The sequence below is a fragment of the Danio rerio genome, chromosome 25, assembly GCF_049306965.1.
Source record: "Danio rerio strain Tuebingen ecotype United States chromosome 25, GRCz12tu, whole genome shotgun sequence".
Lineage (NCBI taxonomy): Eukaryota > Metazoa > Chordata > Actinopteri > Cypriniformes > Danionidae > Danio > Danio rerio.
The window spans coordinates 18,841,936-18,863,537 of NC_133200.1; the positions used below are offsets into that span (position 1 = coordinate 18,841,936).

The following is a 21,602-nucleotide window of genomic DNA, read 5'->3' on the forward strand; positions in this document are numbered from 1 at the left end:
TATATAAAGAGAGAATGATATTTTAGGGTGAATTGTACCTTATAAATACAGTATGTGACTCTTTCAACACCATTAGGAGGTATCCATGTCGCTGTGCAAAGTATGTAAATCACTGTGAAGAGTTTAAAACTTAGGATGTTTGACCCAGTATGCGTGTCAAAAAGCGGACGAGTCTAAAGCAATGACTGTACAACCGAAATGTTGCCAGACGTCTGATTTTGAGAGGATGGGCCATCCTCTATTTAAACTCCACTCATCTTGGTCTGCTAACATTACTGCTGCTGCAATCTGAACTCACGTGCGACAGCAGGTGGAACGTAGCTCACGTGCAAACAGCTCAACTAATAAGAGAAAACGGACGTCATATCGTAATCAAATCGTCATAACCTCACGATGCATATTGTGACATTTTTGCTTCGCAATGAATGGTACAACGATAAATCGTTACACCCCTTCTATGTACTAACTGGTCTGAATAGAAAACAGGCTGTGACAGAGAAAGGTGAGGACAGTTGCTTAACATTTTTAGAAAGTGTGCAGGTGAGATTTGAATAACAAAGAGGACAGGGTTTTTCAAATAATTAAACATGTTCTATTCTATGTTAAAGTTCTCAAACATAATTAGCTTTATGTCATACTTGATCAAATTTTAGTCCTAATTCATCATTGCCATGTCCTAACTGGTCTGTAGGAAAGGCAAGGTGTGGTGTCACTGAGAGAGAGGGGAGGGCAGTTGCTCTAACTTTCCAGAATAATAGAGGTAAAGTTGGTTTTATATTCACATTTCACACATTCGGTCATTTAGAAGTCTCTATATTGTTTACCATGTTACTTTGAATATTCGATCAAAATTAGCATGCAAGTATGACTTCAAAACAACAGTAACACTATCTAATTGACTGTAAACAGTGTTGTACTTTGATAGTCATTTTGCTGCTATTATGATTTCCCTATTTGAAATTTGCAAAAAATAGTTTTCTGAAATTACATTATTAAGGAGAATGTCTGAATATCCGATTATAAAACCAACTTTACCTCTATTCCAGAATGTTACAGCAGGTGAGATTTGAAAACAAAATTGAAGTCTTCCTGGTGGCTCTCGCTTTGCACAGAGAAATGCTTAATTTAAAATTAATTTTGTTACAGTGACTGACTAACTCAATCTCAATCCTCTAACTAAAATATTGCTGCTAGATATATTTTTGATGTTACATTGCTCTGACAGCCCTAGCATGATGCAAAACCTCTTGTTTATGGACCAAAAGAAAATCATATGTTGTTAAACTGTACATTTCTTTACAATTCAGTGGTAAGAAATGGATATCTTATATTTTACTATTGTTTACTAATTTTTTACATTTTCCCTGAATAAATTTCATATTTTAAAACCCCAGAGACTTTAAATCAGTATTTGGTCATTACTTAGATCAGTATTTAAAGCAGATGTTAAATATAAAAAACTATTTATGTAAATGAATATTTTTCAAGACACTTCTCTACAGTTTAAAGTGACATTTAAAGGCTTAATTTGGTTAATTAGGTTAAGATTAGGGTAATTACACGTTATATAACTTATATATATATATATATCGTATATAAGTTGTATATATCGTATATAAGTTGTATAATGATGGTTTGTTCTGTAGACTATCGAAGAAAATAAATGCCTAAAGGGGCTTATAATTCTGTCCTTAAAATTGTGTTTAAAAAATTAAAAACTGCTTTTATTCTAGTCGGAAAAAAAACCCAAATAAGATGAAGAAAAATATTATTAGACATTCTGTGTATTTTTTTCTTCTGAAGAAAGTCTTAGTAGTTTTATTTTGGATAGAATAAAAGCAGTTTTTAATTTTTTAAACACCATTTTAAGGTCAATATTATTAGCCCTTTAAGGCTATATATTTTTTTAGATAGTCTACTGTACAAACCATCATTACACAAAAACTTGCCTAATTACCCTGACCTGGTTAACTACACACACACACACACACACACACACACACACACACACACACACACACACACACACACACACACACACACACACACACACACACACAGTATCAGTATTTAAAAATATTTTCACACAGAGTGATGCTTAATTTAAATGTGTGTGGTTCTGTTTATTTATTGTTATTATTAATATTTTCAAATTATTTTATAATTTAGGTTTAAAAATTATTAACTTTATTGCTAATAAATCATTAATCCCTTTTGGTGACGTCACCATACAGCCCCCCCCTCCCCCACTTTAAAAATGGCTGCTACGCCCCTGCCTTCAAATATTTATTTTCTAACATAAACATTTCCACCTGTTAATCTATACCACATGCAGGGGATATGTGAAAATGCTTTGACTATTAATAGACCCATCGTTTGTTATCACTGCAAGGTATTGCCGTGGTCACACTGCTTTTTTCTTCCCATAGACTTTCGTTCATACGCATGCGAATGCAGCAGACTGGAAATGCAAGCTCGTGCAACAAGTTCGCTACGCTGCTAAGTTCAAGCTTGATGAACTCTGACTTGCAAAATCGTATCACGTGACTGCGACCAATCAAAGGTCAAAACATGACCACTGTACAGAAATGTTAAATTTGGCCCAATCGCTCCTTTTTATGTCTAATCGTCTTGTTTATTCCCACCCCTTTTGCAACAACATAAGTCAGAATTTTGCATGCTCAAACTCTAATCTGATCGCAGCTTAAGGCTCTATTAGTGAACAATTAGTGAGTTAATTTACCTTAATTTATAAATATTAGGTGATGTTAATTTCTGTTGATGCCTAATAATATCAAATGTCAATTTTTTTATTTAAGTTTTTAAAATTCAGTTGTTCGTTTTAAGTTTGTGGATATTTCCGAAAGTAGATTTTAATGCATTAACTAATGCTTACTAATGTAATTTTATTGTAATGTGTTACCTATTGTACTTACACCCTCAAGTGGTTTCAAACCTTAATGAGTTTCCTTTTTTTGCAATATCAAAAGATATTTTGAAAAATGTTTCAACATCAATGGTTACAGGTTTCCAACTTTTAAAAAAAAATATATATATATCTTTCTTACTAAATAACTCAGGTTTGTAAGAAGTATAGGGTGAGTAAATGATGGCATTATTCTCTGTTGAAGGTGAACTATCCCTTTAATCACCACAAAGTTTGAGACCATCATTAGGCCACTGATGGGATTTTTTTTTCTCTTGGTTAAGTTTTTTAAATCAAAATCTACAGATTTTTTATTTTCAAGAGTACCTATATATTTTGTATAATGAAAATAACAATTATTTACCTCTACATAATCTACAACCTGTACGAATTTGTGTGTCAGCGCTACCTGCTGGACATGAGAAAACTAACAGCTTGAAAAGACGTAGTCGGAAAACAATAGCCATTGTGTTGTAGCCTTTTTGAATGAAAAGAAAGCTGCAAAGAAAACACTTTTAAGAAGTACAGCTTTCATTATTATATAGCTGCGTCGTTTGATTAGGTCATAAAAATGTTGTTTTTGTTGTTAAAGAAACCACACGAATAAAGCCTATTGGATTGAATTCATGCCAGATTGCGCATCGCAGCATCCACCTTTTCTTCACCTATAAATTAACTTCGTACTACATTCATAATCGAAGGTCACAGTAATAAGTCCCGCATATAAGTTGACTCGAGTAGGTTCACCGAGTTCACTCTCCATCAGCCCGAGCTCCATCCCATTCCGCTGTCTCTTTCATCAGCCCATTGTGTGTGATGATCGCGCATGAGAAACCATCTACAGTATCAGGAGATGTTATAAGGTCCGCCTACGTCATCCTCCGCGTGCCATAGGAGCAGAAAAAAACGCGACCAGCCATTCATGCTCGCGCGTGCGGCTCCGTCAGGTTACTATGCCACCGTCCTCCCGTCGACGCTACCTGAGGGCGTCCTTTCTTCCCGGACTGCGGCGTTTGGATGCTGTGTTCTTGGCCAATAAGTTCCACTGCATTATGCTGAAGTTTGAAAGTAATGCCCGAGGATGTTAAGTCGCCCGGAAAGCCGTGGTTGGGCGAAGGAGCGCGCGTCCTTTGTGCGTTCATTCATCAGCTGCTTCCCTGCTGCTTTGTTTTGAAGAGAGGCGGGTATGTAGCTCTTGTGTTTAAGAAAGTCTTGTGGGAAAAATGTGGCAAGTTTTATTTTTAGAGAGGCTGCTGGTCTCTAATCTAATATTCTGTCGTTTGGAAATGAGTTGGTTTGGACGCGCGTGAGAAACGCGTTGTCTCGCTTTTTAACGGTGTCAGCAGGACGCTGAATTATTAATGCTACTTTCTCTGTAAGTAACGGAACGGATTGTGTAGTTGCTTGGAACAGAAGTCAAGTTTAAAAACGCACCTGTCGTTTTGTATTCATGCTGATTGATCCTCAGAAACATGATGCTGTCCCTTGAGGGGTCCGGAGACATCAGACATGCTTCTCCCTCATTGTGGACTATTTCTGCTTGACACAGTTTTTTTGGGCTGATGCAACGGAGAAGCAAAAACAGGGTCTTGTAATAATGCAGCTGTTGTTGATGATTGGTACTTGTGTGAAGTGATGAGAGTGTCCTGTGTAAATGTGTGTGTGATGTTGAGGGAATCTTCAGAAGGCTTGGATGGTGCAATTGAAGTTCAGGTTTCACCATCACATTAATGACTGGAGTCTTGGCAGCGTAAATAATCAGATTGTTAGGTTGAGAATGCTTCTGAGAAATCCTGGTAGGAGGTCGTTTTTAAGTGTCTACAAGTGTATACAATTCAAATCTATCCTATTAATTTGTCAATTTTTATTTTATTCTTTTAGAAATTAAAATCCTAAAAATTGGGTAATATGTCACTCTCATATCACAATTTTATTTCATATTTTGATAACGACATACAGTTCTTAGCTGTAAAAGCGCACCCTTCACAAATCTATCTTTTAAATTCATATCTTTAATAGAAAGCTGTACAATATTATATTTGTGTATAAGTTAGATAAGTAAGTACTGAAGCTCTAACAAAACAACTTGCGATCAGTCCAAAAAGTAGTACACCCAAATATATATGTTTTAGAAAAATATTAAGTACACATTTAAAAAACAAGTGGAAAAATCAAGAGAAGCAAAAAAACAAAACAAAAAAAAGTAAAAAGTTGTCAATTTTGTAGGCTGTAATTTTTTTGTTTTCAATATTTTGCTGGAATTTAATTGTATTATCTTTCTTGGTTTCTAAAGTATTATTTTAATAAATATATCGGTTTAATAAATCAGTTTTGTTAAAATGCACCAAAGTACATTGCCTATATTCATTGAGAAATGGATAGAAAATATTTATTTTCAAAATGTGGTGTACTCAATTTTGCTGAGCACTGTATATCATGATATAGTAACTTTTCTGTAAACCTAATCTATGTTCAGTTCATATTCTGACTATGTAAAGGACTATTTCTTCTTTATTTGATAAAAATATGTATATTAGAAATATGAATAAAATATAAAACACTTTTTCAAAAATGAATTACATGCTCAACATATGAATAGAAAATGTTGCTAAATAAAATGTAAAATGTACTTGCAAAGATTGCAACTTCCCATAATACCAATCATGTTTCTGTTGGAATCCCTATAATGGTTGTAATATTGCGCTCATTTAAAATATGAAGTAAGCATATTACCGTAAGCAATGTATTTTGTGACACCCCTAGTTTTTATACCATAGCGTTTGTTTCTAATAATCATAATTATAATAAAAATAGCAATAAAATATTGGTAATCATAAAATATAATTGTATTATATTTAATCTGATATAATAATAATAATAATAACAACAACAACAACAATAATAATTATTAATATTATTATATTAGCTACTAATTATTATTTTATTGCACTGCACTAAGTTGCCTTTTAAACGGTTTTATATTAATTAAATAATTATTAAATTTTATAGTTTCTAAACTGTTAACCTGTGCAGTTTGTAAACAGTTTATTTTAATGATCATAATGAAAGTAATGTGTAATTGTTATTTAATATATTGTTTATTCCATTATTATGACAGTTTAATAATAATCTAGTTTGTATTTATGAGAATAATTCTACATTTTATGTATATTATTTATTAACAATCTTACTCTTTTATATTATAACAGTATTCAGTGTTTTTATTATAGTTTTTTATGATCTAACTATAATAATAGCAACAACTTTTGCTTTTAATGTTACAGTATCTGTCTCTTTTTATTGTTTTATTTAAATGTTTTTTTTATACATTTATTATATGATTGAATATATTTTATATACTAATAATTTGTATTATTTCATTCATTTGTGTGCAGTGTTTTGTTAGAATAAATAATGAAGTTAACGTTTATCTGTGAATTTGATTTTTTCAACGCACTTCGTTTAATGGCTCTCTAGAAACACACCACATCTATCAGTAATCTCCAAATGAAGTAGTGCTCCAAATGGTCTAAAATATCTCAAATCATGGACTGTACATTATACTTTGCAATCCATTACGTTTCTATTCAGCTTTTGCTTGAAATATTAATGTTAAAACTGCTCTTGTTGAGAACAAAGCATTGCGCACACAGAACCATTTTATAAATAATGATGCATTTTTAAAATATCACCACTGGTATTTTGCATTTATTGAGTGCACTGTTCAACTGTGAGCTTGTTTCCCAGGGCTGTAAATATGAGGTAAACACAGGCCAAGCTCACTCAGACATTCATCACAATGCAGTGAAGAACTAAAATAGAGCTATGATTTGTGGGAAAGAAAAGGTTGTTGAGCTTCACAAAATGAGAGGTGGATGCAAGAAAATAGCAGAAATGCTGATTTTTTTTCACTATTGGGGTGCTTATTAAAAGTTCTAAATCAGTTTGGAAAAGGATGTGTGTCTGTCTTCAGAAAATGAAATGCAATAATCACGCTGTGGCTTTTGGAGGTGTGAAACACTTATTGGAAGCGCAGTCCCTTAAGACAGTTCTGGAGGTAATAATAATGAACCATTCTGATGATTGCCTTTGGCTGAGGGATTTTACAATGACCAAAGCAACATTTTAGATGTTGTGCAATGTGGTCAGTCCACTGCTTTGTCCATGAATGGGATCCCATCATGCACATTTATGCTATCACATTATCTAATAAAACATGACTTTTTTATTTGCATGCTCAAATTTATTCAGCAAATGTGTTTCCACCATCCTGTTCAGGTTTTCTTTTGAATGAAAGTTGATCCTATTCAGCTGCTTGAGTACATTTTTTGATGCACATTTTTAACATTTATGTGCATCTTGGCATTTTCATATTTTTAATTGGAATATTTGTTTTATGATTTATAGCAAATGTGCATGCAAATAAGTGAATAGAAACATAGTTAATGTTGATGATGGTAAAGTGGACAAAACAACTCCAAGAAGTTTGGTCCTGTGGTAGTTTTGGAGACTTTTTGACAACACTAACACAGTTTAAAAGGCTTTCAAGAAGAAAAAAAAACATCTACTCTCTCAAAGAGTGCACTAGATTTTGTTGTTGTTTTTAGCATGTGATTGTCAGTAAACAGATGCAGCTGAGTGTTTGTGTGTGTGTGTGTGTGTGTGTGTGTGTGTGTGTGTGTGTGTGTTTGTTTGTGTGTGTTTGTTTGTGTGTGTTTGTTTGTGTGTTTGTTTGTGTGTGTGTGTGTGTGTGTGTGTGTGTGTGTGTGTGTGTGTGTGTGTGTGTGTGTGTGTGTGTGTGTGTGTGTGAGCGCGCGCTCGCCATGGGCTCTGCTCATGGTCTGCTTGGTTAATAGGGTCTCAAAGCTCTTGGCTGCTATGCTCATGAGAGTCCTGATAAATGGAGGGGTCCATATTGGGCAGCACTTTTGCTGGGATAAAACAAGCCCTATTTCCAGCCTATTCATCATTTATTCAAAGTGAATATTCTGCCGTTCACGCTTCAGTGGGTGTTTTATGTTTTGTTCAGTGCAGGGGAAGAGAAAGGCAATATTGGGTGGACACGTGAAGAGCAGAAGCAGCATGTTTTTAACGGGGTTTTTTGCTTTGCCCTGTGCTGCTCAGTCTCATTGCTTCAAGGGCATCTGTCTTGTAATGATCCTGTTTCAGGCTCCTGGGGGACGAGTATTAGTGCAGGAAAAATTAACAGCACCTGCTCTGCCCATGGGCAGTCTGGAACCTTTAATGATGTCTGCCTATTAAACGGAGTAGGATTTCATTCATATGTGGTTTTGTATAGGATGTATTTGAATTATTTGTGTTATAATAATTGTGTAATAGAGGTAGTTACATTATATCATGCTACTACTTTTCACAGTAATGCAGTGTTTATAAAAACTTTGTTTACTATTTATTTATTTATTTAATAAAGCTCATGTTACATTTATTAATATTTTAAAAATTTTACTTCTACTGTTATTATTTCTTCGGCATGCTTTTTGTTATGTTATTTATATAGTTATATTTTATTATGTCCTGGCTTATAAAGGGCATTTATTTATTCAGTTGTTATTGTTATTTATTATATTGTATTATTATTATTATTATAGTTTAATAGTTTATCAAATATATTTTTTATTATATTTTGCTGCTGTGGTATGATGGTGGTTATTAATGTAATATTGTGATTAGTTAGATTTTAAATAGATTTATTCCTATTTTGCTTATTTTTATTATTACTGCTACTTAATTTTGATCCATTTTATTTAATATTTCCTATATTTATTATTAATTTACAGCATATTATTTTATTAAAGTTATTTAGTGTAGTTAAACTTGTATATTTTTAAATAGAACTAGAACAGAGCAAAGTATTTTTCATAATATTTTCACAATATTTCTTTTTGATAGTCTACAGAACAAACCACTGTTATACAATGACATGCCTAATTACTCTAACTTGCCAAATAACCTAGTTAAGCCTTTAAATGTCACTTTAAGTTGAATACTAACATCTTGAAAAATACACTGCAAAAATTGCTTTTCTTGCTTACATTTTTTGTCTTATTTCTAGTCTAAATATCTAAAATTTCTTATATTAAGAAGCATTTTCTAGACAAGCAAAACAAATTGTCTTGTTTTGAGAAATAAAATGCCAATATTAAGTGAGTTTTTCCTTAAAACAAGTAAAATAATCTGCCAATGGGGTAAGCAAATTAACCTTGTTTTTTCTTTGGACGTAAGATTATTTTGCTTACCCCATTGGCAAATTATTTTGCTTGTTTTACGGAAAAACTCACTTAATATTGGCAAATTATTTCTCATAACAAGACAGTATGTTTTGCTTGTCTAGAAAATTTTTCTTGATTTAGGAATTGTTAGATATTTGGACTAGAAACAAGACGAAAAATCTAAGTAAGAAAAGCATTTTTTGCAGTGTATCTAGTAAAGTATTACGTACTGTCATCATGACAAAAGAAATCTGTTATTAGGAATTATCTGTTATTAGTAATTAGGAATTAGTTATTAAAGCTATTATGTTTGGAAATGTGTTGAAATAATCTTCTTGAACAGAAATTAGAGGAAAAAATACACAGGAGGGCCAATAATTCTTACTTCAACTATATATATATATATATATATATATATATATATATATATATATATATATATATATATATATATATATATATATATATATATATATATAAATAATGTTTGGGTTTTTGAATAATTTATTTATATTTAACTTATTTATAATAAAACAGATAAACATCTGTCAAGTAAAAATGTTTTTTATATTATAGTTTATGTAGTGATGTTTTATTATGTCTGGGTTCGTAAATGGTTTATTTGTATTTAACATATTAATAATAATAGCTTTGATAACCACCAGTCAAGTAAATGTTTGTATTTTCCAGCACAGCGTTCTACATAAAAAGGAGACTATGTGGATTTGATTCTCTGTCCAGGATATCCAAATTAAATTACACAAAGTATTGAATTTTTAATGTAGGCCGTTGCCTGAAAGGATTAGGTTCAAATTAAACTCGGGCTCAGTTTTTCTCACCAGCACAGCACGTGAGGCGCATAAAATAAAGACAAGCGGGAATGAATCAGCTGTGATAACACGGATCAATACAGCGGCTGTGCTGAGAGTCAACCTGCACTGCTGCTCTTCTGTTCCCTGCAGCAGCATCAGACTTCAGTCCTGTTCATCAGTCTGTGTGTGTGTTGGCAGTGGTCAGCCGCGTGGAGCTCATCTGGAAGGTGATCTACTCAACATGAGTCTGCATGGAGCCAGTGGAGGAGCAGGAGCCCTGGAGCAGCACAGAGAGAGGAGGAGGTCTGGAGACCGCTCCAGAGACTCTTCACATGACAGAGGAGAGGGTCAGCTCACTCCTTGCATCAGGAACGTCACCTCACCCATACGCCAGACCCTCGGCGGTGAGTCGAGCACACACACGCTTTCAAATATGGTTCTTAGAGTCTTACAGATAGTATTAATAGTAATTGACAGTGTTCTTACAAATGCTGGATATCCTTCAAATTGCTTGAATGTTAATCTAGAGTTTCAAGGATAAGAGTTTTCTTGGATAAAGTACTTGTAGAAATAATTGTGTTGCTTTCATAATAAGTCGTTACTAAATGGATAATAATAATGAACTTTTTTAGTTTTTAAATAAAGTGAAAACTCATTTGCCTGTAACATGATCTGGCTATCTTTTACCACTTGAGATGTGAGTAAAATACATTTAAGTGAGTAAATGACCGTAATTCATTGTTGGGCTTGGGACAAACTAGTCATCAACATTTTCCATGCTACAAAATACAAATTAGCGTCTAATTTAATGCATTATGAATTATGTGTACATGTATGCAAATATGTCATTTGCCACACTTGTAAAATGCTAGAAAAAAAATCCATTGGGAAAAAAATCCTGAACATAAGGGAGCAAATGTTTAATATGAAAATGTACTTTTATTTTATACATGTAAAAAAAAGAACAGTTTAATGCAAGTGTATTCTTAAGTGTTTGTGGTAATACAATGTAAAATCATATGGGGTAACTTAAATTTTTGTAAAAATTAAATTTATTATTATTCTACACTGTACTTATGAAAATATATAAAGTAATCATACAAAATAGTCTATATTATAAATGATTAAAACCTCCTTGTTGACATATAAGTAAAACCCAGTGGTTTGATGATAGTAGCAAAGTATAAAGATATTAAATGAGTACTTTTATGCCTCAAAATATGCCTGAAAAGATTTTTTTTAATTGTAGTGGACATCTACTGTAAGACTCTGTAAAAATGTAGAATTGTCTTCATCATATTTATTGCTCTGAAAAACAAATAGGACACATTCAAGCAAGACAGAAAACCATAACATTTTCACATTTTTATTGTTTTGCTTGACACTATTGCCATTGTTCTTGGCGTGAACAGGCCTTTATTGGAAAAGCTCATATCTTGTGTTGATTCCTCAGAGCGTGAGCGGGACTCAGGCTGCTCATCGCGCTCCACCAGTCCCAGGCCTCAGAAAGCATGCTCCTCCAGTCTCTTCTACACCGACTCCCATGGAAAAACCCACAGCTCCGACATGATCTATGTCTGCGAAAACCTCAAAGAGGGCCCTCGCAGTTTGAGGACTGCTGAAAGAGTCACTCTGATTGTAGACAACACTCGTTTCGTGGTCGATCCATCCATCTTCACCGCTCAACCCAACACCATGCTTGGCAGGTACGAAAAACTCACTCATGAAATGAGAAATCTAATTTCACTCATTAGAATCCATTGTGCTTTAAAAATATTCGTTAACTTTCAGAACTCAAAAGCTTTCTTCTTAGTCTAAAAATGGCTTATATTGAAGCCAGTCAGACAGACGGGTTGTAAATGTGCCACTTTAATATGCAACAGTGTCTACTTCTAAAGCACTGGCTCCGCCCACAGATTCACACTACATTTTCAGATTCAGTTTTATTTTTAATAAATTTTTAGTCATTAAAAACTTGGTCAATGGTTTGCTTTCTTTTACTACGGATGCATTTATAAACCAGGCACACTTTGACAGTTGATTGTTAGAAAGATAGAAAGAGTAAGATGACTGCAATAAATCTGACAGCAATGTCACACCACATAAGTGTGAGAAACTGATGCTTTCTCCATTATTATAGATTGCTTGACATGAATTGAGTTGCCAAAATACTTCCAATTAAATTTGAAGAATGAACTAAAATAGAAAAATCCAGCCAAACCAAAGTTAATTTTGAAACTTTATTTTGCATAGTTCACATATGGCAATGTAATGTTCAGGAGATCATCAAACCGCGCTGCACATTCTGAAGTGTAAAAAAAATGCACTTCCTGATCTGTGCTCTGCATTTGCTCAATAAAACAGACCAAACGAAGAGTGAAAAAGAACTTTGTTTGAAGTATACTGGTGCCTTTAGGGTCAGTCTCTCTATGAGGTACATTAAGTAGGCTGTCTAAATACATACAGAAGTTTCCATCAGTGGACACACAGCTGCCCTTTCCAACTTTTAAATATGCAAAACTGTTTGTATAATATGCCATTTCTACTCAAACTAGCTTATTATTTATAATTATAATTTTATTTATGTCAAAGTCTTGATATAACGACAAAACCTTACTGTCACCATGCCAGGATGCTTAACTTACTTTACTATATTGCAATTAAATCAATTAAATCCTAATCTAATCATGACAAACTATAAATCTTTGGAAAGGTGTAAGACTTCTGAATACATATTTTTACCACAGTTTCTTTTTTTATGTAGGAAGAATAAGAAATCTATTTAGTATCACCGTGGAACATTTCATTTACATTTTTAAACCATAATATTGTAGTGTAAACAAAGAAGTCATGACAAGCTTAAAATTTCTAGCTTTCATATTTCATGACTCATTTTGATAGATATTACTGAGCAACAGTTGTTTGTTAATTAGCAAAAAAAATATTCTCAGCGGAGTCATAACGCATTACTTTGCCTCAGCAATCCACTTGAAATTATGATTTTTACAGGCTAAATTCATGTCAAGTACCACATCTGCTTTACAAATATTCTTAAAAGAAATGAAAAATATGGTTCATATCCCTCAAAACATACACAGAAATAGGGGCGTTCTTATATGTGATCTTATGCTGATGTTTGTTACTGTGCCCAAGCAAAACCTTACTAAAAGCTCATTTCTGTCAATAAACAGTTCAAACAGGTTTTGTAAAATATTTTATGTAATAAAATAAATTATACCTTTAAAAAGGCACATAACTTTTGTTTTTTAACTTTCAAAAACTTTAAAAATACTTGTAAGAAAAACTTTTCACTTTAGCTACAGTCTGATATATGTCTTCTTAAAATGACACCTTTAAAATGTTGAAGATTTGCAATTATTGAAGCTGAAGGTTATTTTCATGTCTGTGTTCAAAAAGTGGGGGTGACGAGAATAGTTCAAAATAAACACAGATGATTGTGTTTGTCATGTTGTTGATGTATTTAACTGTTGTTTTAAAGGATGTTCGGATCTGGACGGGAACACAACTTCACGCGTCCTAATGAAAAGGGAGAGTATGAGGTTGCAGAGGGAATCAGCTCCACTGTGTTCAGAGCCATTTTGGTGAGTGCTCTCTGCTTTAAAAGCTTTATTGAGGTTTTAAATATCTCTTAGGCCTGGTGGACCCCGCATATTGATTAAGTACCGGATTAGGCTGCAGTATCAGAATTCACATGACTTCAGCACAAACTGAACTGCTTTGTTAAAGCTTATTGCAGATGTATTTCACATATAAAAAAACTAAAACTCAGCAGAACGATTCCCCTGCTGCTGCTGCCTCCTTTCTTTTAATATCTTTGAAGGCAAGGTTTTGTCCCCATTTTCTGGCACTGTTCACTTTACTGAACTTGTGCTGAGATTTTATATTGTGAATGGAGAAACGAAGATACAGTTGCGGTTGTCTGAATAAGTTATTGGTATAACTAGTATGGCATAACTATATTTATAATAATATTATTATTAATATTAAAGTATGAACTGTGAAATACAATAAATAAATAATAAATAAATGAATAAATAAATATTTTCAGTCAAAAAAATTGAATAATAACTATAATTATTATTAAGCTATACAAAAATAATAAAATATGTGTTGTAAAATACAAATCATTTATAAGCATAATAAAATTGTGAAACAACATTTTATATTATTTATAAGTTATTTCAACTTAATATAGTTCATATTATAAAATTAACAAATTTATTCTTAGTATATATTTATAATAAGGGAGGCATGCTGGCTCAGTGGTTAACACTGTCACCTCACAACAAGAAGGTCACTGGTTTAAGTCCCGGCTGGGCCAGTTGTCATTTCTGTGTGTCAAAGACAGGTATAGGTGAATTGGGTAGGCTAAATTGTCCTTAGTGTATGTGTGTGTATGTGTGTAAATGAGTGTGTATGGATGTTTCGCATTGATGGCTTGCAGCTGGAAGGGCATCCGCTGCATAAAACATATGCTGGATAAGTTTGTGGTTCATTCCGCTGTGGTGACCCCAGAGTAATAATAGAGCTAAACCGAAAAGAAAATTAAAGAATGAAATTTGCCTGTGTGTGTGCGTGTGTGTGCGTGTGCGTGTCCGTGTCCTTGTACTAGGTTGTGGCTGGAAGGGCATCCATTGCATAAAACATGCTAAAATAGTTGGCGGTTCATACTGCTGTGGGAATCTCTGAAATAGACCTGAAGCTGAAGGAAAATTAATATTTTTAATTAGCTATATACAAAACTCCTTGACATTTTTTCTGATTGTTATATTTTAAATATTTATAATAAGTGTTAAGTTATTTTGACTGCTGGTCACTTCCGTAGATAGTTATTCTAATAATAATAATGTGTTTATTGTACAAAACAAGTACAAGAATATATTGGTAAATGTTGTGAGGACAGAGCGCTCATTTTGTACAATTCACTGGAATATTAGCATATAGCAGTGATTATTGTGATTTAATTTATTTTTTTTTATAATTTGATGGGTAAATTTGGTGAACAATTCTTATTCTCAAATTATGTTTATTTATTTATAGATTATATGTGCAATATAATGAATTTGAGTATATACAGTGCTCTGCTCAAACCTGTCTGCGTGGAATAGAAAGGGTTAAGCTTCTAAGCATGAGGCTCAGTGGAAAAAGCAGGACAGCGCACGTTAGACAGCACTACAAAAATAACAGCCATATCCAAGCTTTTTTTCCCTCTTCAGTGAAGTGTTTTGTTCAGCGTCTTCGTGCTGTCCGTATGCTGAGCTCTTTGCACGTTTGGCTGGCTTTAAATGGATCAGTGAAGAGTGGGAGAGCAGTGTGTGTGTGTATCTGGCATCGGAGCCATTTGCTTCTCTTTGGAATGAGTGCTGCTTCAGTAATGGCCGCCTGTTTGTTTTTTCTCTGCGTCTTTCCCTTTTAACCGGCAGGATTACTATAAATCGGGGATAATCCGCTGCCCTGATGGGATCTCCATCCCGGAGCTGAGAGAAGCATGTGACTACCTCTGCATCGCCTTCGACTACAGCACCATCAAGTGCAGAGACCTCAGTGAGTATTCTTAAACATGACAATTGGAGAAAAGATGGTATTGTGAGCGTCTGGGATGTCTGAGGATGATGGAGGCGAGAGAGCAGAAGTAGGTCAGTGTCGTACGTGATGTGACTGTCAGATGTGGGTCAGTGTGAATTGTTTACGTGGTGCACGCTGCTGTTCTGCCTTCATTTGTCATGCATATGTCTAAATGCTAATGAGCTGATTTGAATAAGACTGATCGCTTTGGCCTGCAGGTGCCCTCATGCACGAGCTGTCTAATGACGGCGCACGGCGGCAGTTTGAGTTCTATCTGGAGGAGATGGTGCTGCCGCTGATGGTGGCCAGTGCTCAGAGCGGAGAGAGAGAGTGTCATGTGGTGGTGCTGACGGATGATGACGTGGTGGACTGGGATGAGGAGTACCCACCGCAGATGGGAGAGGAGTACTCACAGAGTCAGTGCACTCAACCATTACACGCTGTTATCAAAATGTCAATCTGCATTGGTAGCATTGATTGCTTGTGGTTTTTGAACATTCATAAGCCAAGTGTTTCTACACTTTAATGATACTTCAAATTGTGTAGCTTGTGTTCTGAGTAGGCCTGTCACAATAGTCAATATATCGACTTATCGCACAACACATGGACATCATTTTTGCTGATGCAATATACACTCCCTCGCCACTTTATTAGGTACACCTATCCAACTGCTCGTTAACGCAAATTTTTTATCTGCCAATCACATGGCAGCATCTCAATGCATTTATGCGTTGTAGATATGGCCAAGATGATCTGCTGCAGTTTAAACTGAACATCAGAATGGGGAAGAAATGTGACTTACTATAAGTGGCTTTGAAGGTGGCATGGTTGTTTGTGCCAGACTAGCTGGTTTGAGTATTTCAGAAACTGCTGATCTACTAGGATTTTCACGCACAACCATCTTTGGGGTTTACAGAAAATGTTCCAAAAAATAGAAAATATCCATTCTTGTTGCCAAATGTCAGAGGAGAATGGCCAGACTGGTTTGAGCTGATAGAAAGGCAACAGTAACTCAAGTAACCACTCGTTTCAACCACAGTATGCAGAAGAGCATCTCTGAATGAACAACATGTCGAACCTTGAGGCGGATGGGCTACAGCACTGGGTGTGACTCCTGTCAGCTAAGAACAGGAAACTGAGGCTACAATACACACAGCCTCACCAAAATTGGACAATAGAAGATTGAACATTGCCTGGTCTGATGAGTCTCGATTTCTGTTTTGGATGGTAGGGTCAGAATTTGACGTCAACAGCATGAAAGCATGGATCCATCCTGGCTTGTATCAACGGTTCAGGCTAGTGTTGGTGGTGTAATGGTGGGGATATTTTCTTGGCACACTTTGGGCCCATTAGTACCAACTGACCATAATGTCAACACCACAGCCTACCTGAGTATTGTTGCTGACCATGTCCATCCCTTTATGACCACAGTGTACCCATCTTCTGATGGCTATTTCCAGCAGGATAAGGCATCTCAGATTGGTTTCATAAACATGACAATGATTTCATTGAAATCAACTGGCCTCCACAATCACCACATCTCAATCCAATTGAGCACCTTTGAGATGTGGTGGAATTGGAGATTCGCATCATGGATTTGCAGCTGACAAATCTGCAGCAACTATGTGATGCTATCATTTCAATATGGATCAAAATCTCTGAGGAATATTTCCAGTACTTTGTTGAATCTATGCCACGAAGGATTAATGCAGTTCTGAAGACAAAGGAGATCTAACCCAGTACTAGTAAGCTGTACCTAATAAAGTGGCCAGTGAGTTTGTATTGTCCATACATAACCAAATCCAACAACAATTTATCTGATAGTGCAACATCTCTATTAGAGGTGTTAGTGTGGTTAAAAATACTAATATTTTCTATAAATGACTGGTATGTTTTCATGTGGGTGTCTGACAACTGAAAGGAGTCTGGTAGCAGATATAGCAGCCTCTATTACTATTTACCTTGTACTTTATTGTTAACATTTATTATGTAGGATATTATTATTTATGTAGGATATACGTTTTCACATTCTGATTCCAATGCCTAATTATTAAATCGACTATAATTAAATGAAATTCTTTTAGGAATAAAGTGTTGCATGTTCTTTTGAAGAGTGTACTTGCATTGTGATGTTATTATATTGTCATTCAGGCATTCTATAATGAGTAGCATAAAATGGTCTTAAAATGACAGTAATGTTGTGTATTGCAATATATTTTGGTGCAGTATATATCGTACAAAAAAAAAAAAAAAAGATTGTGACAGGCCAAGTTAAACGTTTTGACCTTTTGGATGATGAAAAGGGGAAGACCCAAGCAGACACCTATAATGATTCTGAACACTAGCAAGTGGATCGAATCCCATTTAAACAATCTGTTCCTTAGCAACACTCCTGCAACCACTCAGAACACCCTAGCAACAGCAATTTGATTCTCTATCCACTCAGCAGCTGTATAGTAACATTGTAATAAACATTTACAACAACACAGAACACCCTAGCAACCTCCAATAGCTCCAACAAGCAAATATAAACATCCAGCCCTTTAGCTGCTGTTTCATTGGATCATCCTTCATCAGTGGATTAAACTGAATTCAACTGTGACATTTTTATAAAACTGAACTGAATCAGTTTTAATTAAAATACAGCAGCATTCTACATCTATGCTCCTGCCTACCTGAATATTATTATTTTACTCTTTATTCTTCATCTATGTAAAGCTGCTTTGACACTGTTGTAGAAGCATTATGCAAATCAAGATGAATTCAACTGAATGGACCAGCACACCTTGTCCAACCATGACTCATAACAACACTTATAGTCAGCCACATAGAACACCCTAGAAACCACATAGCAACACATTAATTACCGCTCTAAATGCTTATTAATAGGCGTGTTCAAATTAAAGCAGACTGATTGGCGCATGACGTCAAAGTACTGTGAAAGCAATTAGAGCCCATGGCTTTTGGGTGCAGCTCAATTGCTCCTGTGTTACTTTGAACTCCAACATTCACTAGGCGATAGGCGATGTGTGGACCACACTAAACCAACTAGCCAGACCTCAGAATCCCTGTTAAAGAAAGATCCCCTATTATGCATTAAATAAAATCATATTTTAGTTTTGGGGGTCTCCAACAACAGGCTGAAATGCATGCAAGGTCAAAAAACACTCATTGTCTTATAATATGCATTTATTTTTACCTAATTATCCCAAAAACTCCCATATGATTCATTCTCAAACACCTCCTTAGCGTGAAGGTAATCTGCGCTGATTGGCTCAATGACATAGCCTGTTGTGATTGGTCGACTGTGTTCAGCGTGAGTCAGAAAGAATTGCCCACCACGGCTTATCAACTATTTTGAAGTACAGTATAAAATACAGTACAAGCCGCGTGGAGTGGTTAAAAGTAACAAAACACAATTAAATACATAATTTTCAAGCTAGATAAAACAAGGATAAAACCATTTTAATTGCACTTAAGTTACTTACACTGAGGAAGAAACTGATCCCTGTACTGTTTACTTTAAAGTTCCTGTCAAGCTCTGACAAAGCCTCAGACATCAATAGTCTTTTTTGATCCTTCCTTTAACAAACGGCCAAAAAATTCCCCTATTGTAAGCGCGTAGATTGCTGAAGCACTCATCAGACGGGAACACAGCACAAGGCTGGGGTGATAATGCTGAGGTATTTTTGCAAAAATAAACTTCAAACACTGACTCTTCACAACCTTATCTTTGAGTAGGGAAAATAACTAACTAACTTTCCCTCACACTTCATAGAACAGCGTCTATGTGACATGACTCAACCGGGATCTGCGACAGTGTTCGTTTTCCTCTTTTTCCTGTGTTTGTGGGCGGGGCCGGGGGTTTCAATTTTTTCCAGGTTTGCGCGTGCAACAAATGGGCGGGGCTTGACTTCCATATCAACGTCACGCCGACACAGCTTAAGATTCATTACCCTGGCATTTCACTTGAACCACTCTGATTCGACTCTTTTATAAATAAATCAATAGTTTTAAACACTGCCTTTTCAGATTTAAGCATTAGCTGGATATTTCACTTCACTTAGAGCTGTGTTACACACTGCATGGAAGGTCATTTTCAAAAACCCATAATAGGGGCTCTTTAACTTCATAGCAACCCACTCAGGAAACCACTGAACATCCTCTCAACACTAGCAATGCTTTGAAAAGCATCTGGAGCATCCTCCCCAATCCTTCCCTAGTACACCACCTAGCAACACATAACTAACAAACATCCAGAACAAAACATCGTAGCAAACCTATGCTTTAACAACCACCAGGACATCCTTTTCAGCCTAGCAACAACACAGCAATGCTTTGACAACAACTCGGAACATATTCTTTTAATCTTTGGCAATAGTCCATCGGGCACCTGCTACAGCATTGAAGACAACTTAAAACACGCCATAAAAGCCCGTAGCAACACTAAAAAAATCACCCTAAACCACAAGCAAACACATAACAATAGACTAAAAACCTCTTAATACTGTACATGCTAGCAATCACATAGCAACATGTGCATGATCATCATCAGTGCAATGCATATCTGTGCTTGTATCCACATGAAACCTGATGTTTGTCCTCTCTTTTTCTTTTGGGTATCAGTTATATACAGCACAAAACTCTACCGGTTCTTCAAATACATTGAAAACCGAGATGTTGCCAAGTCTGTTCTGAAGGAGAGAGGACTGAAGAAAATTCGATTAGGCATTGAAGGTAAGAGACTGAATAAGGGAATGTGAGAAATGGCTTTTCACTTGACTGCTTTTAGATGAACCTGAAATGAAATTAGCTTGCTCACACTTTCACACATTAACAGGATTGTTCATCCAAAAATCAAAATCCTCTCATCATTTACCCACCCTCCAAACCTGTCTGAACACAAAAGATGATATTTCATATGCGAAACTCAAGGGCTTTTCACACTGAGCTTAAATGAATAGTTCACCCAAAACTGAACATTCTGTCTTTATTTACTCACCCAAAACTGATTCAGTTTCTTTATTCTCTCGAACACAAAAAGATGTATTGAAGAAGGCTGGAAACCTGTAACCTCTGACTTTCATAGTATAAATTTGTCCTACTATGGATGTCAATATTACAGGTTTTCAGTTTCTTCAGTATTGGAAGAGTTCAGATGCAAAAACATCTAAGTGTCATCTGAAATGTTCTTCTAAGATGAACATTTTTCTCAGGCTGCTACAGTACTGTATGTATTGATTCAGTAATTTCACGTATATGGCAAATAACTAATTATTTTCATCACTTTTAACATGAAATAACTGAACACAAACATGAGCCTAAGAAAAATGTTCAATGTAGAAGAAAATTTTAGATGCCACAAAAAACTCAAGCAGATTTGAAACAAGTGAATTTCCATTACATTTCTTTTGTGAACTCTCTCTCTTTAACCCCAGGTTATCTTTGTTCTAGACAGCACTTTAAACCCCAGTTGAAAGAAGCTTCACACCTCATCTGTGATTTGAAAGTGGCGATAACACCTTTTGACTCAGGGTTTCACTTCAGTGTGAAATGGGGCAATATTTGCTTGTTGCTGATGGATGCTTAGCAGCAGACAGCCAATCAGAGATTGAGGCCCTGTTTACACTAGTGCGTTTTTGTTTTAAAACGACATTTTAGAATGAAAACGATCCGCGTCCGCACTAGCGTTTTACCCAGCGTTTCTAAACAGCTCTCTGTCCACACCAAAACGCTGAAAATGCACATCACGTGACCACACACACACACTCTCGGGCAAGCGCTGCAGCCCATCTCCCCAGATGAGAGCTGTGCTAGGCGGACTTCTCATCAAGCATCTCCCGCTGGATCTAATCTCACTATATTTATTAAACGGGATATTTCATTCATCTTGTTGTCTTTATCTAACGAGATATTCCCTGACTTTGGTCATTGGAATCTATTACTTGTTCTCAGGTAACGTGTTTTGGCTGAGCGCAAAGATAAGTTAATGATTAATCCATGTACTTTCCTGTATATTGACTGATCGCTTGCCTTTTTTTTCTATAA

At 35.2% G+C, this 21,602-nt stretch overlaps 1 protein-coding gene across 4 annotated transcripts in view; it reads left to right on the forward strand.

Annotated features, from left to right (window-relative positions):
* The window catches only part of btbd10a (BTB (POZ) domain containing 10a), a 30,536-nt gene that overhangs the window by 4,619 nt on the left and 4,315 nt on the right, over positions 1–21,602 (forward strand). For 2 of the 4 annotated variants that reach the window (XR_223121.6, XM_005163018.6), the window contains exons 1-7: positions 3,844–4,110; positions 10,167–10,372; positions 11,422–11,674; positions 13,468–13,570; positions 15,413–15,533; positions 15,773–15,970; positions 20,181–20,291. Coding sequence is in view for 2 of the 4 variants with exons in the window: in XM_005163018.6 (XP_005163075.1) it covers positions 3,998–4,110; positions 10,167–10,372; positions 11,422–11,674; positions 13,468–13,570; positions 15,413–15,533; positions 15,773–15,970; positions 20,181–20,291 (1,105 nt within the window). In the remaining 2 variants the exon portion in view is untranslated. 4 annotated transcript variants of the gene reach the window in all.